Below are 15,442 nucleotides of genomic sequence, written 5' to 3' on the forward strand. Positions count from 1 at the left end.
CTCAGATTTAAAATTAATTGATCTAGCATTAATTGCCGTTTGCAGAAGAGAGTTCCAAACTTCTACCACCCTTTGTGTGTAGAAGTGTTTCCTAATTTCACTTCTGAAAGGTTTGGCTCTAATTTTTAGACTATGTCCCCTAGTCCTAGACTCCCCAACCAGCGGAAATAGTTTCTATCTACCCTATCTGTTCCCCTTAATATCCTAAAAACTTCGATCAGATCACCCCTTAACCTTCTAAATTCCAGGGAATACAACCCTAGTTTGTGTAATCTCTCCTTGTAATTTAACCCTTGGAGTCCGGGTATCATTCTGGTAAACCTACGCTGCACTCCCTCCAAGACCAATATATCCTTCCTAAGGTGTGGGGCCCAGAACTGCTCCCAGTGCTCCAGGTGTGGTCTAACCAGGGCTTTGTACAGCTGCAGCATAACTTCTACCTCCTTGTATTCTAGTCCTCTCGATATAAAGGCCAGCATTCCATTAGCCCTTTTGATTATTTTCTGTACCTGTTCGTGACATTTTAATGATCTATGTACCTGGACCCCCCCCAAGTCTCTTTGGACCTCCACCGTTTTTAGCCTTTCACCATTTAGAAAGTGCCCTGTTCGATCCTTTTTAGGTCCAAAGTGGATGACCTCACATTTGCTTACATTGAAATTCATTTGCTACAGTTTTGCCCATTCACTTAATCTATTGATATCCCTTTGTAATTTAATGCTACACTGCCTACAATGTCGCCTATCTTTGTGTCATCAGCAAATTTGGATATATGACTTTCTATCCCATCATCTAAATCGTTAATAAATACTGTGAATAGTTGAGGCCCCAAAACAGATCCCTGCGGGACACCACTAGTCACATCCTGCCAATTTGAGTACCTGCCCATTATCCCTACTCTCTGGCTCCTGCCGCTCAGCCTATTTCCTAACCAGGTCAATAATTTACCCTCAATTCTGTGGGCTTCTACCTTAGATAACAGTCTCTTATGTGGGACTTTATCAAATGCCTTCTGGAAGTCCATATAAATAACATCCACAGATATTTTAGTTTTTCACAGTTTAGAAAGTACCCTGTTCTATCCTTGTTAGGCCCAAAGTGGCCGTCGGGCTGGGAGGGTGGGACGGCGGGCTGGGAGGGTGGGCCGTCGGGCTGGGAGAGTGACGATAGCCAAATACTGCAGATGTTGGAAATCCGAAATAACAACAGAAAATGCTGGAAAAACTCAGCAGGTCAGGCAACATCCGTGGAGAGAAATTTGAGTTGACGTTTCGGGTTGACCCCGTCTTCAAAACTGGAAAGAAAAGAAACTAGATCGAAGGCAGGGCTGCGATCGGACAAAAGAATAAAAGAAACAAAAGAAGTAAAAGAGATTAGAAGCTAGACGAGATGGTAATAGGCTGGGATTAGGTGTAAAGTGTACTGGCAGGGCAAAAGATAGCTGCCAGGTGTGAGAGAGAAACAAAAGGAAAGGGGGGGGGGGGGAAGGAAAGGAGTGGAAAAATTACAAGAAAAAATGAAATGGGGGCCGAGCTTATGATCTGAAATTGTTGAACTCGATATTGAGTCCGGAAGGCTGCAAAGTGCCTAATCGGAAGATGAGGTGCTGTTCCTCGAGTTTACGTTGAGCTTCCGTGGAACAATACAAGAGGCCAAGGACGGTGAGGTCCGAGTGGGAATGGAGCGGTGAATTCAAATGACAGGCGACTGGAAGCTTGGGGTCACCCTTACGGACTGAACGGAGGTGTTCCGCAAAGCGGTCACCCAATCTGCGTTTGGTCTCCCCAATGTAGAGGAGGCCTCATCGTGAGCAGCGAATACAGCATACTAGATTGCGAGAAGTACAAGTAAATCGCTGTTTCACCTGGAAGGGGTGTTTGGGGCCCTGGACAGTGGGAAGGGGGGAGGTATAGGGGCAGGTGTCAAATCTCCTCCGCTTGCACGGGAAGGTACCAGGCGAAGGGGGAGGGCTGTTTGGGGTGATAGAGGAGTGGACTAGGGTGTCTCGGAGGGAGCGGTCCCTGCGGAATGCTGAAAGGGGAGGGGAGGGGAAGATACGTTTGGTGGTGGGATCACTTTGGAGGTAACGGAAATGCCGGAGGATGATCCGTTGAATGTGGAGGCTGGTGGGGTGAAAGGTGAGGACAAGGGGAACCCTATCGTGGTTCCGGGAGGGAGGGGCAGGGGTGAGGGCAGAAGTGCGGGAGATAGAACTGACACGGTCGAGGGCAGTGTCAACCACGGTAGAGGGGAATCCTCGGTTGAGGAAAAAGGAAGACATGTCTGAAGCACTGGTGTGGAAGGTGGCATCGTCGGAGCAGATACGGCGGAGACGGAGAAACTGGGAGAACGGAATAGAGTCCTTACAGGAAGCAGAGTGGGAGGAAGGGAAGGGAAGAGTCAGAGATGGACCATGTGAAGGTGAGGGAAGGGTGGAAATTGGAGGCAAAGTGAATGAAATTGTCAAGTTCGGGGCGAGAGCAGGAAACAGCACCGATACGGTCATCAATGTATCGGAAAAAGAGGTGAGGGAGGGGACCCGAGTAGGACTGGAACAAAGATTGTTCCACATAGCCCACGAAAAGGCAGGCATAGCTAGGACCCATGCGTGTACCCATGGCAACACCTTTGATTTGGAGGAAATGAGTGGAGTTAAAGGAGAAGTTGTTCAATGTGAGAACAAGTTCAGCCAGGCGGAGGAGGGTAGTGGTGGATGGGGACTGGTTGGGCCTCTGTTCAAGGAAGAAGCGGAGCGCCCTCAGGCCATCCTGGTGGGGGATGGAGGTGTAGAGGGATTGTACGTCCATGGTGAAAAGGAAGCGGTTGGGGCCAGGAAACTGGAAACTGTTAAAGTGGCGGAGGGCGTCCGAAGAGTCGCGGATGTAGGTGGGAAGAGACTGGACAAGGAGAGAAAAGATAGAGTCAAGATAGGAAGAGATAAGTTCCGTGGGGCAAGAACAGGCTGAAACGATGGGTCTACTGGGGCAGTCCTGTTTGTGGATCTTGGGAAGGAGGTAGAAGCGGGCTGTGCGGGGTTGGGGAACTATGAGGTTGGTGGCAGCGGGGGGAAGATCTCCAGAGGAGATGAGGTCAGTGACAGTCTTGGAAACGGTGGTTTGATGTTCGGTAGAGTGGGCCGTCGGGATGGGAGAGTGGGACGTCGGGCTGGGAGGGTGGGCCGTCGGGATGGGAGAGTGGGCCATCGGGCTGGGAGGGTGGGCCGTCGGGCTGGGAGGGTGGGATGTCGGGATGAGCGTTTTTCCTTCTCTCCATCTAACCAATAGAAATCCAGCTGTCAGCAAAAAATCCCACACCCACCGACAGCAAAGTAAACATTTTGTGGTCTTTCAGCCGAAATCGTGTAAGATGAAATGACTGTATTAACATAGTATGCTTTAGGCCTCGAATGTTGTTCAAATTCAGCACCCCATCGCACAACGATCCAGCAAGTCAAACACCTCCAAACATTTAAGATTTATTTAAATGTGATTCAAGCAACAGTTTTGTGTGTTCAGTTGAGGCAAACATGGTTTTCCATCTGTAAATGTTGATCTGGGCGACTCTCAGCCATAGTACAGTGAGTCCAGCAAGGGGCCGGAGAGCAGCCACAGGAAACATCTCACATCCACCTCGAGGCAGATGTTCACTCAATGAGTAGGAAAACATTCAACCACCATCTGGAGGACAAACATTAGCATCACCGCAACCATTGGCATTTGTGTCTCAATCAAATCATCGGAGCCGGCCAGACCTGGACTAGGTCAATGTCCTGGGCGACAAGGACAAGGATTTCAATGCTGCAAATGGATCTTCCTTTCAACTTTGCTCCTCATATCAGGGGCAGCAAGGAGTTAGATACAGAGTAAAGCTCCCTCCACACCGTCCCATCAAACACTCCCAGGGCCGGTACAGCACAGGTTAGATACAGAGTAAAGCTCCCTCTACACTGTCCCATCAAATACTCCCAGGGCAGGTACAGCACGGGTTAGATACAGAGTAAAGCTCCCTCTACACTGTCCCATCAAACACTCCCAGGGCAGATACAGCACGGGTTAGATACAGAGTAAAGCTCCCTCTACACTGTCCATCAAACATTCCCAGGGCAGGTACAGCATGGGTTAGATACAGAGTAAAGCTCCCTCTACACTGTCCCATCAAACATTCCCAGGGCAGGTACAGCATGGGTTAGATACAGAGTAAAGCTCCCTCTACACTGTCCCATCAAACATTCCGAGGGCAGGTACAGCATGGGTTAGATACAGAGTAAAGCTCCCTCTACACTGTCCCCATCAAACACTCCCAGGTACAGCTCCCTCTACATTTACCCTCAAAACCTTTTATCTGCCTTTGCTCCATACCCATGTTCCCTTATCCAACAAATTATCTCGATCCGAATCTTGAAATTTTCAAATGACCCCCAGCCTCAACAGCTTTTTGGGGGAGAGAGTTCCAGATTTCCACCACCCTTTGTGTGAAGAAGTGCTTCCTGACATCACCCCTGAACGGCCCGGCTCTAATTTTAAGGTGATGCCCCCTTGTTCTGGACTCCCCCCACCAGAGGAAATAGTTTCTCTCTATCTACACGATCAACTCCTTTAATCATCTTAAACACCTCGATCAGATCACCCCAGAATCTTCTAAACTCGAGGGAATACTAGCCCAGTCTGTGCAACCTGTCCTCGGAATTTAACCCTTTTAGGCCCCGGTATCGTTCTGGTGAATCTGCGCTGCTCCCTCACCGAGGTCAATATATCCTTGCTGAGGAGGGGTCGGGGTCGGTTCAGTGAGGCCGGTGCTTGGCATGAATTGCCTGCCTGACATTCAGGGGGGATTTTTCCCCCTCCCCTGCCCTCTCCCCCGCCACCCCCTCTCCGAGCTGAGCCCCCTGTCAGATGGTGGCCGTCGATTGTAGGGTTGGATCGTGCCACCTTGGAGTGAGTGAATGGTGCGGGACGTGTGGGGTCCTGGGACGCTAGTCTGTGCCTTTTCTTGGTGAGTTTGCTCGTTAACTATGTCCTGTTGCGTGATTCGGAAACGAGTTAGAAACCGGCGGAGTGGTGTTGGGTGGGGGGGGGGGGGGGGAGGGGTGGGGGTTGGGGTTAGGGAGGAGGCGGCTAAATTGTCCTTCGGTTAAGGCCTGGCCCTGGAGGTCAAAGTTCACAGCAAGGTGTCGGGCCCGGCCCCGTCCCGTTGCCGGGGCTGGTGGCCTTGGCAACCGTCGTCCGCGTGCACGATGAGGCGCGGGAAGTAGATGGCGTCCTGGTAGCAGGGGGGCTCCTCGGCCGTGACCCCGCCCCCACTCCCGCCGCCGTCACCCACCCGCCCGCTCAGGCTGCGGAAGAGGCAGGCCCGGCCCGAGGTCTGCAGGCGGCCCAGGGAGAAGCGGCTGCGGCTGAAGGGCAGGCGGGCGGCGGGCTCACGGGAGGGCAGCGAGGAGCTGCTGACCGTCCGCCGGCAGCGCTGGCACCTCTGCAGGTAGGCGGCGGCGGGGGAGGTGGCCGAGCCCGAGGCCTCCATCAGCATGGCCTCCGAGTAGCTGGGCACCAGCTGCTGGTTGGAGCGGATGTGCCACTCCAGCTCGGTCATGTCGATGGTGTTGACCCGCGAGATCCTGCGGCCATAGCCGGCCTCCTCGGGCGTGGGCAGCCCCTCGTCCAGGCCGAAGAGCTTCTCCACGTGGTAGTGGACACAGGATGTGCGGTACTCGGCCAGGACCCTCAGGGGCCAGGACAGCACCAGGAAGGACACGCTCCAGAAGATGTAGCGGGAGACGTACCATGGCGGGTTCTTGGGGTCGGAGAAGGCCACCATGTGCTCCTTGAAGTCGACGTTTTTCAGGTGCATCCCCTCCCGGGCCTCCATGTAGTCGTCCAGGCCCTCGTTCTCGCTGAAGAACCTGGCACGCTGGGTCAGGTAGGAGGTCTCGGAATCTGCGCTGGCAAAGCTGAAGCACTTGGTGAAGCGGAGCTTGGTGGCTGGGTAGTCACTGAGGCCCAGCAGCTCCTTGGAGATGTCCTTGACCCCGTGGCGGGAGTAGTCGAACTCCGACTCGGCCATGTGGGTGTTGACCCGCTCGTGGTAGACCTGGGTGGTGGTGTAGGCGTCCCCGTTGCGGTAGCGTGTGACCTGCCGGGTGCGCCGGATGTAGTGGTAGCTGATGGCCTTCCACCAGATACAGGGGGTGGCCTGCTGGAGCCGCTGGATCCGCTCGTACACGCTGTTGACGTCCACTTTGTGCTGCGTCTCGTTCTTGGCGTAGCAGTGCCAGCACTCCACCAGGTAGACCACGTAGAGCATCATGAGGAAGGCCAGGGGGATGTACACGTAGCCGCTGGAGCAGGGGCTCTCATGGTAGATCATCGACTCGCCGCCGTAGGGCTTGTTGAAGGCCAGCCGCGTCACCGTGGACAAGTGGCACCAGGTCACCACGCCAAAGCAGCCGTACATCAGGAGGGTCAGGACCAGGCATTTCCAGTGTGACTCTCGGCACAGCGAGCCGCTCAGGGACTGCTTCAAGGGCCGTTGCTGCTTTGAGGACATCCCGGAAGAGGGTGGGGGGAGGGGGAAGACACAAGCAGAAAATAGTTTAGTTACAACATTGCACAGCACTTAAGAGTCACAGGGCTAAAAATTCAGTTTGGGGCGCCAAGCTCGCCTGGGCGCCGGAATTACCGCTGCGAGCGGAGCCACTTGCGCCATCGGGATATTCAGTTTCTGCGCCCCAAATGGAAGCGGGCCGCTAACCGAGGCTTCCCGCGGCCGGCGCTGAAGAGGCGGGCGCGACCAAATATGGTCATCGGGGCGCTGCGCACACCGATGACGTCATCGGTGGCGGCGCAGCGCTACAGGCTAACGCCGCCATTAGCGCCCCGCTAAATATCGCGGTAGGTGTGGCCAGTGGCGCAAAAGCCACTGAGTGCCCTCTTTGGGCGGAAACTGGTGGCGCAGGCCACTGAATTTCTAGGCCACAGAGTCATAACGGCACAGAAGGAGGCCATTCGGCCCATCGAGTCCGTGCCAGCTCTCTGTAGAGCAATCCAGTCAGTCCCATTCATAGAAAACATAGAAAAATAGGAGCAGGATCACCAAACAGGGCGGACAGCGGGGCGTCTATGGATGTTGCCTGCATGGACTTCCCAAAGGCATTTGATAAGGTTCCGCACAAGAGATTATTAGCAAAGGATGAGAGCGCTCGGAATTGGTGGTAAAATTGTGACATAGAAACACAGAAAAATAGGAGCAGGAGTCGGCCATTGGGCCCGTCGAGCCTGCTCCGCCATTCAATATGACCATGGCTGATCCTCTATCTCTCTCTCTCAATACCATATTCCTGCTCTCTCCCCATACCCCTTGATGCCTTTGGTGTCTAGAAATCTATCGATCTCCTTCTTAAATATATTCAGTGACTTGGCCTCCACAGCCTTCTGTGGTAGAGAATTCCACAGGTTCACCACTCTCTGAGTGAAGAAATTTCTCCTCATCTCTGTCCTAAATGTCCTACCCGGTATCCTGAGACTGTGATCCCTCGTTCTAGAGCCCTCCCCAGCCAGGGGAAACATCCGCCCTGCATCCAGTCTGTCTAGCCCTGTCCAAATTTTATACATTTCAATGAGATCCCCTCTCATTCTTCTAAACTCGAGTGAATACAGGCCTAGTCGACCCAATCTCTCCTCATTCGACAGTCCTGCCATCCCAGGAATCAGTCTGGTGAACCTTCGCTGCACTCCCTCCATAGCAAGTATATCCTTTCTTAGGTAAGGTTCCCCCACTCTATGGCGCTAAACCCACTAAGTGCCCTCTTTGGGCGCTAACTGGTGGCGTAGCCCACCGAATTTCTAGGCCTGAGTGTGTCCGCTTCCACCACTTCCATCGGCAGCGAGTTCCAGGTCCTCACCACTCGCTGCATAAAAACATTTTTCCTCACATCCCCCCTGTATCTCTTGCCCAAAACCTTAAATCTGTGTCCCCTAGTCCTTCTACCATCAACTAGTGGGAACAGCCTTTCCCCGTCTAGCCTATCCAAATCAGTCATAATCTTGCACACCTCTATCAAATCACCCCTCAACCTCCTTTGCTCTAATGAAAACAAATCCAGCTTCTCCAACCTGTCCTTGTAGCTAAGATCCTCCATCCCCGGAACCATTCTGGTAAATCTCCTCTGCACCCTCTCTCAAGGGCCTTCACATCCATCCAAAAGTGTGGTGACCAGAACTGGAAGCAATACTCCAGTTGTGGCCTAACCAGTACTTTATAAAGGTTCAGCATAACTTCTCTACTTTTGTACTCAATGCCCCAGAAATTCAGGTCCCAACGCGTGAGTACGCATGGGGTACTCACCTGTAGACCCAACGAAAGTGCTGGTTTCGCGCATGCGTGGGAAACCGGAACTTCCGTTCCCCTGAAAGAAGGGGTTCAGAGGTGGAACACGAGCGCCGGAGAGGCAGCGCATGCACCTGGAACTTACGTTTTTTTTTAAGCTTTCTCCGGGAGGGTAAGTCTCCAGGAGTTACACTTTAAAAAAGCAACATGGTAAGTGGTGAATTAAGTGAAATTTAAAACATTTTTCCACAGGTTTATTATTTTTAAATACTTTAAAGCAAGGTACGTTTATTTTTAGCCCCGTTAGAAACTGTAATTAATTTTTTCAAAAATTTAAATTGTTGTTCAAAATAGTTATTTTATGTAATTTATAGTTATTTTAAAAATGTGATTTTTTAAAAATTTATTTCAAGTTTTAGTGATGTTTTGGGGCTTACAGTATTTATAATTTTGATAGCTCTTCCTGTCAATTTTATGAATGGGCATTCCCTGCTACCATTGGCTCTCCATGGCCCACGTGATCCCAGGAGACGCATCGAACTAACTGCGCCCCTGGGATACGCAAGCACTGCGCGCCGGCAGTTGGAGCAGGCCCAGGATCGGAATCCCACGCGGGCCCACAGCACAACGGCCGGCGTGCTAGGTAAGTGCAGGTCGGGGGCTTGCACCCGCGGGAAGCCTCCGACCCGAATTTCTGGGCCAATACCTCTATTTATGAAGCCCAAGATCCCATATGCTTTGCTAACACACTCTCTCAATATCTCCCGCCACCTTCAGGGACCTATGCACGTTAACTCCCAGGTCCCTCTGTCTCATATTCTACCCATAACATTCTATGATCAGCTAGAGGGAATACTTGCTGTTGTTGAAGTCAAGCAAATGTTGAGGACATGCTGAAGGCTAATTGCTCTTGCATGAGCAAAGTTAGGAATTTTCGGAGGTCAGTTAGAGGCTAATTGTTATTCGGGAGGACAGTCTGATGCCAGCATGGCGGCTGCTTGTAAATCCTGGGCTGCTCCCTCAGTGAACAGGCGAGTTCCTCACTTTATTTCTTTTTTTCTTTAAGAAAGCTTTATTAACATGATATCTGAGCCAAGCAGGTGCAAACGCCCATGAACCTATGGCGAATGCACCAGATTCAAGAGCTTTTATCTATTGGTGAATGCACCTCCTGTGGCATTGCTCACAGTCACCCAGAGATTACACAGCTGGACTGGTCCAGTCCGTGGGTGGGATTATGCAGTGCACAAACTACTGGAAATGATTTGGAAACAAGTTTGGAACAGCTTTAACTAGAGGCAGTGAAGGCGTCTGTGAAATGTGAGCCAATTAGGATTTTGTTTTCCATATCATAGACCCTGCCCGCCTGTGACAAACAAATTTCAGATGCCATACTTCATCTATACATCCCCACAGGGAGTGGGCGAGGCAGCGACCATTCCACCTTTTCAGGAAAAATTGGATAAATACTTTACGTTTGGGATTGATACAGGGCTATGGGGAGAGCGGGGCAGTGGGATTAGTTTGGGATTGATACAGGGCTATTGGGGAGAGAGCGGGGCAGTGGAATTAGTTTGGGATTGATACAGGGCTATTGGGAGAGAGCGGAGCAGTGGGATTAGTTTGGGATTAATACAGGGCTATGCGGAGAGAGCGGGAAAGTGGGATTAGTTTGGGATTGATACAGGGCTATGGGGAGAGAGCGGGGCAATGGGATTAATACAGGGCTATGCGGAGAGAGCGGGAAAGTGGGATAAGTTTGGGATTGATACAGGGCTATGGGGAGGAGAGCGGGGCAGTGGGATTAGTTTGAGAATGATACAGGGCTATGGGGGAAAGAGAGCGGGGCAGTGGGATTAGTTTGGGATTGATACAGGGCTATGGGGAGAGCGGGGCAGTGGGATTAGTTTGAGATTGATACAGGGCTATGGGGAAAGAGAGCAGAGATTAGTTTGGGTTGATATGGTGATAAGGGCTACATGGGCACTGGGGGGAGGTTTGGGAGAGGTTGGTGGTAGAAGTTATAGTCAGGTGGGGAGGTTTCAGCAGTGGGGGAAGTGTCATCACCCATGAGCCAAGGTTCTGTCAAGGCCATGATGTTGATGGAATCATCCACACTCAGCTCATAGATGGCAAGGGCCTGGTTCACAAGCTAACGACCATTCTGGAGGGAGATGCGGAGAGTGGCAGTGATAGCTGGCAGAGTCTATGGGCTCAGTACTAGGAGGGGTGAGTTGGACAGGAAGAAGGTTGGCCGGATTGACCTCCACGGGCGCACTGGGCGGAAAGGTCGGCGAGAGAGTAGGATGGGACCGTTGGGGTTGCTGCTCGTAAGGAGGCAGCGACGAGTGCCTCGATGGGCCCTTCGGAGGATGCCAAGAGAGGCACAGAGGGAAGCTGTCGGCTTATCCAAGAGGGAGTCAAGCCTGGGACGGCAGCAGGAGTGGTGAAGGGTTGGGGTACGGAGTGGGGAGGGCGGGGCAAAGTGCCCAAGAGGGGAGAAATAAAAAGGAACATGACTGGGTAACAGGAATGGGAAGATCAGACCCAATTCACGAATCAGATTCAATTCACACAGTCGATTGAATTAGAACATAAGAACATAAGAAATAGGAGCAGGAGTCAGCCATTCGGCCCTTCGAGCCTGCTCCGCCATGCAATGAGATCATGGCTGATCTTCTGCCCCAACTCCATTCACCGGCCCTATCGCCATATCCCTTGATGCCCTTACTAGTCAGAAATCTATCGACTTCTGTTTTGAATATACCCAATGACTGAGCCTGCACAGCCCTCTGGGGTAGAGAATTCCAAAGATTCACCACCCTCTGTGTGAAGAAATTTCTTCTCATCTCAGTCCTGAATGGCCTACTCTTTATCCTGAGGCTGTGGCCCCTGGTTCTAGACTCCCCAGCCAGGGGGAAACATTCTCCCAGCATCCACCCTATCAAGCCCTGTAATAATTTTGTATGCTTCAATGAGATCCACTCTCATTCTTCTGAATTCAAGAGAATACAGGCCTAGTTTGCTCAGTCTCTTCTCATACGACAGTCCCGCCATCCCAGGAATCAATCTCGTGAACCTTTGTTGCACTCCCTCTATGGCAAGTATTAACAGGATCAGACCCGGTTTACACCAGCACTCAGCCCTTTTATAAGTTCCCCTTGGTTTGTGGACTGGAGCCCGGCCTACCCACACTGGAGATTTTAGTCCACAGAAGCTCAGCACAAGCTCGAGGAACAGCACCTCACTCTTTGTCTGTCTTTTGTTCTTCTTCCCCACAGGGCAGCTGTCTTTCATTCTGCCAGCGCAATTCACACTTCATCTAGAGCCATCCTTTGTTTCTTAACCTGTCCCATTACCATCTCCTCTCACCTTGAATATCTCTTAATGTCTCTTAACCTCTCCTGCCTTCCATCCTATCACAGACCTTCCCTTTTGTTCTTTCATCCCCTCCCCCCTTTCCCAGCTCCGTCACTTGCTTAAAAATCTGTTCCATTTCCTGCTTTTTTCCAGTTCTGACGAAAGGTCATCGACCTGAAACGTTAACTCTGTTTCTCTCTTCACAGATGCTGCCTGACCTGCTGAGTGTCTCCAGCATTTTTTGTTTTTATTACTGGAGATTTTAGCACCACTCCACTCCACCTCGGCTCAGGACCCTCACAGACAGACAGACAGACAGACGCAGACATTCACTGCCGCCCCTGAGATACAGCCCCTTGAATCCCGGTAGATCAGTGAGCAGCTCTCACTGCAGGCATGCTTTAATCCTTCTCCGATTCAGAGCCTGACTTCATGGGCTATGAAAAATTCATTGCGCTAAAAATAAAAACCCAACTGCCAATTCACAGTCCCCCCCGCCGGCGTCTGCACAGCGAGCTGCCTTCTGTGGCGCATGAGTCAAAAACCTGGCCACAAACTGGGCAGGAGTGGAAAATAAAGATTACGGCCCAGAATTCGCTCCCGCACCATTACCTCCGGTGTCCCCCAAGGATCTATCCTTGGCCCCCTCCTATTTCTCATCTACATGCTGCCCCTCGGCGACATCATCCGAAAACACAGCGTCAGTTTCCACATGTACGCCGACGACACCCAGCTCTACCTCACCGCCGCCTCTCTCGACCCCTCCACAGTCTCTAATTTGTCAGACTGCTTGTCCGCCATCCAGTTCTGGATGAGCAAAAATTTTCTTCAATTGAATATTGGGAAGACCGAAGCCATTGTTTTCGGTCCCTGCCACAAACTCCGTTCCCTAGCCATTGACTCCATCCCTCTCCCTAACATCTGTCTGAGGCTGAACAACACTGTTCGCAACCTTGGTGTCATATTTGACCCTGAAATGAGCTTCTGACCACATATCTGCAGCATAACTAAGACCGCCTATTTCCACCTCCGTAACATCACCCGTCTCCACCCTTGCCTCAGCTCATCCACTGCTGAAACCCTCATCCATACCTTTGTTACCCTCTAGACTTGACTATTTCAACGCACTCCTGGCCGGCCTCCCACATTCCACCCTATGTAAACTTGAGGTCATCCAAAACTCGGCTGCCCCGTGTCCTAACTCGCACCAAGTCCCGTTCGCCCATAACCCCTGTGCTCACTGATCTACATTGGCTCCCGGTTAAGCAACGCCTCGATTTCAAAATTCTCATCCTTGTTTTCAAATCCCTCTATGGCCTCCTCGCCCCTCCCTATCTCTGTAATCTCCTCCAGTCCCACAACCCCCCGAGATATCTGCGCTCCTCCAATTCTGCCCCCTTGAGCATCACTGATTATAATCGCTCAACCATTGGCGGCCGTGCCTTCAGCTGCCTGGGCCCTAAGCTCTGGAATTCCCTGCCTAAACCTCTCTGCCTCTCTACCTCGCTTTTCTTTAAGACGCTCCTTAAAACCTACTTCTTTGACCAAGCTTTTGGTCACCTGCCCTAATATCTCCTTATGTGGCTCGGTGTCCAATTTCGTTTGATAATCGCTCCCGTGAAGCGCCTTGAGACCTTTTACTACGTTAAAGCGAAATATAAATGCAAGTTGTTGTTGAAAATAGAATGCCACCTGAACAGCGCTCGCCATTATTAGTGTGTAAACCGTCCCGTAACTTGTGGCGAGGGAGCGGCACACCGTGAGTTGCAAATCGCCACAAGTTGCTGGATGAATTGCGCCGCTCCGTCATTAGCCTCGCGGAAAGGGCAGCTCGCCCTCGACCTCCCCGTGAGTCTCGTGATGTTGCAGCGTTTGCCCCTTTAATCACCCATTAAACACGCCGCCGAAAGTTAAGTCAAGCAATTAATGGTGTAAGCACCCTTTTAACAATGTGATCATTGTTAAAGACTGTTAATCAACCTCTCTGGCCCAGAAAGTGAACAGTTAGAAATCTGAAATAAAAACAGAAAACACTGGAAACACTCAGCAGGTCAGGGCGGCATCTGTGGAGAGAGAAACAGAGTTAACGTTTCGGGTTTGTGACCTTTTGTCAGAACTGATCAACGACCTGAAACGTTAACTCTGTTTCTCTCTCCACAGATGCTGCCTGACCTGCTGCGTGTTTCCAGCGTTTTCTGTTCTTATTTCAGATTTCCAGCATCCGTGATATTTTTGCTTTTGAACTAAAAGTGTGGAGTCTCATTCCTTCTGGTTGTGAATCGTTGTTGGAGATTTTTTAAATGTCAAATTTTTTTTTTTTTTACAAATTAACTTCTCACCTCTGTCTCTTTATTCTCGCTCTCTTAATCCAATTTTTCTTTCCCTCTCTTTAGTTCTCTTTCTGTACCTGATTTGACTCTAATTCACCCGATTTCCTGCCCTGCTATCAACTCGCACTTCCAGCAACTTGTGGGCAAAACAATTTAGAATTGAAGGCTGCAGGAACAAGTCTAACTAACAGAGCACGCCGTGAGATCATAGAAAGATACAGCACAGGAGGAGACCATTCGGCCCACCGTGCCTGTGCTGGCTCTTTGAAAGAGCTCTCCAATTAGTCCCACTCCCTCCTGCTCTTTCCCCGTAGCCCTGCAAATGTTTCCCTTCGAGTATTTATCCAATTCCTTTTTGAAAGTTACTATTGAATCTGCTTCCACCGCCCTTTCAGGCAGCGTGTTCCAGATCATAACAACTCGCTGTGTAAAAAAATTCTCCTCATCTCCTCCTCTGGCTCTTTTGCCAATTATCCTCAATCTGTGTCCTCTGGTTACCGACCCTCCTGCCACTGGAAACAGTTTCTCCTTATTTACTCTACAAAACCCCTCATGATTTTGAACATCGCTATCAAACCTCCTCTGCTCTAAGGAGAACAACCCCAGCTCCGGCAAAATCTGAGCCAATGGGTTAAGATACATTTTTAAGGAGGGACAGAACAACAATAACAACGTGCATTTATATAGCACCTTTAACGTAGTAAAACGTCCCAAGGTGCTTCACAGGAGCGTTATCGAACAAACATTGACACCGAGCCAGCTAAGGAGATATTAGGACAGTTTTGTCAAAGAGGTCGGTTTTAAGGAGTGTCTTAAAGGAGGAGAGAGAGGCGGAGAGGTTTAGGGAGGGAATTCCAGAGCTTAGGGCCCAGGCAGCTGAAGGCACAGCCGCCAATGGTGGAGCGATTAAAAATCAGGGAATGAGCAAACAATCAGAATTGGAGGAGCGCAGAGATCCCGGAGGGTTGTAGGGATGGAGGAGATTACAGAGATAGGGAAGGGGGGCGAGGCCGTGGAGGGATTTCAACTCAAGGATTGGAATACAGGGGTGGGGTGAGGTGCTGCTAGATCTAGTTACAAGTAAACATAACAGATCAGGCAGATGAGATTATTGTGGGTGAGCACCTCAGGATTAGTAACCATAAGATGATACGGTTTAGGGTCCAGTTAGGAAGGGAAGTAGTCAGTACAGAAACTAGGGCACCAGACTGAGAACATAAGAACATCAGATATAGGAGCAGGAGTCGGCCATTTGGCCACTTGCGCCTGCTCCACCATTCAATAAGATCATGGCTGATCTTCTACCACAACTCCACTTTCCCGCCCTGTCCCCATATCCCTTGATTCCCTTAATATTCAAAGATCTATCGATCTCTGTCTTGAATAGACTCAACGACTGAGCCTCCGCAGCCCTCTGGGGTAGAGAATTCCAA

General features: G+C 50.9%; 1 protein-coding gene across 1 annotated transcript in view; it reads right to left on the reverse strand.

The window, feature by feature from the left end:
* Positions 1-3,449: 3,449 nt before the first annotated feature.
* LOC147092814 (transmembrane protein 151B-like) overlaps positions 3,450-15,442 on the reverse strand; it is a 42,230-nt gene continuing 30,237 nt past the window's right edge. The window contains exon 2 of the mRNA XM_085976056.1: positions 3,450-6,525. Within this exon, the coding sequence (XP_085832182.1) occupies positions 5,158-6,525 (1,368 nt within the window). The 3' untranslated portion in view covers positions 3,450-5,157. The remainder of the gene's footprint in view (positions 6,526-15,442) is intronic.

This window comes from Somniosus microcephalus, unplaced genomic scaffold (genome assembly GCF_052327205.1).
Source record: "Somniosus microcephalus isolate GS21.2 unplaced genomic scaffold, FLI_Smic_1.0 unresolved_chr2, whole genome shotgun sequence".
Classification (NCBI taxonomy): domain Eukaryota; kingdom Metazoa; phylum Chordata; class Chondrichthyes; order Squaliformes; family Somniosidae; genus Somniosus; species Somniosus microcephalus.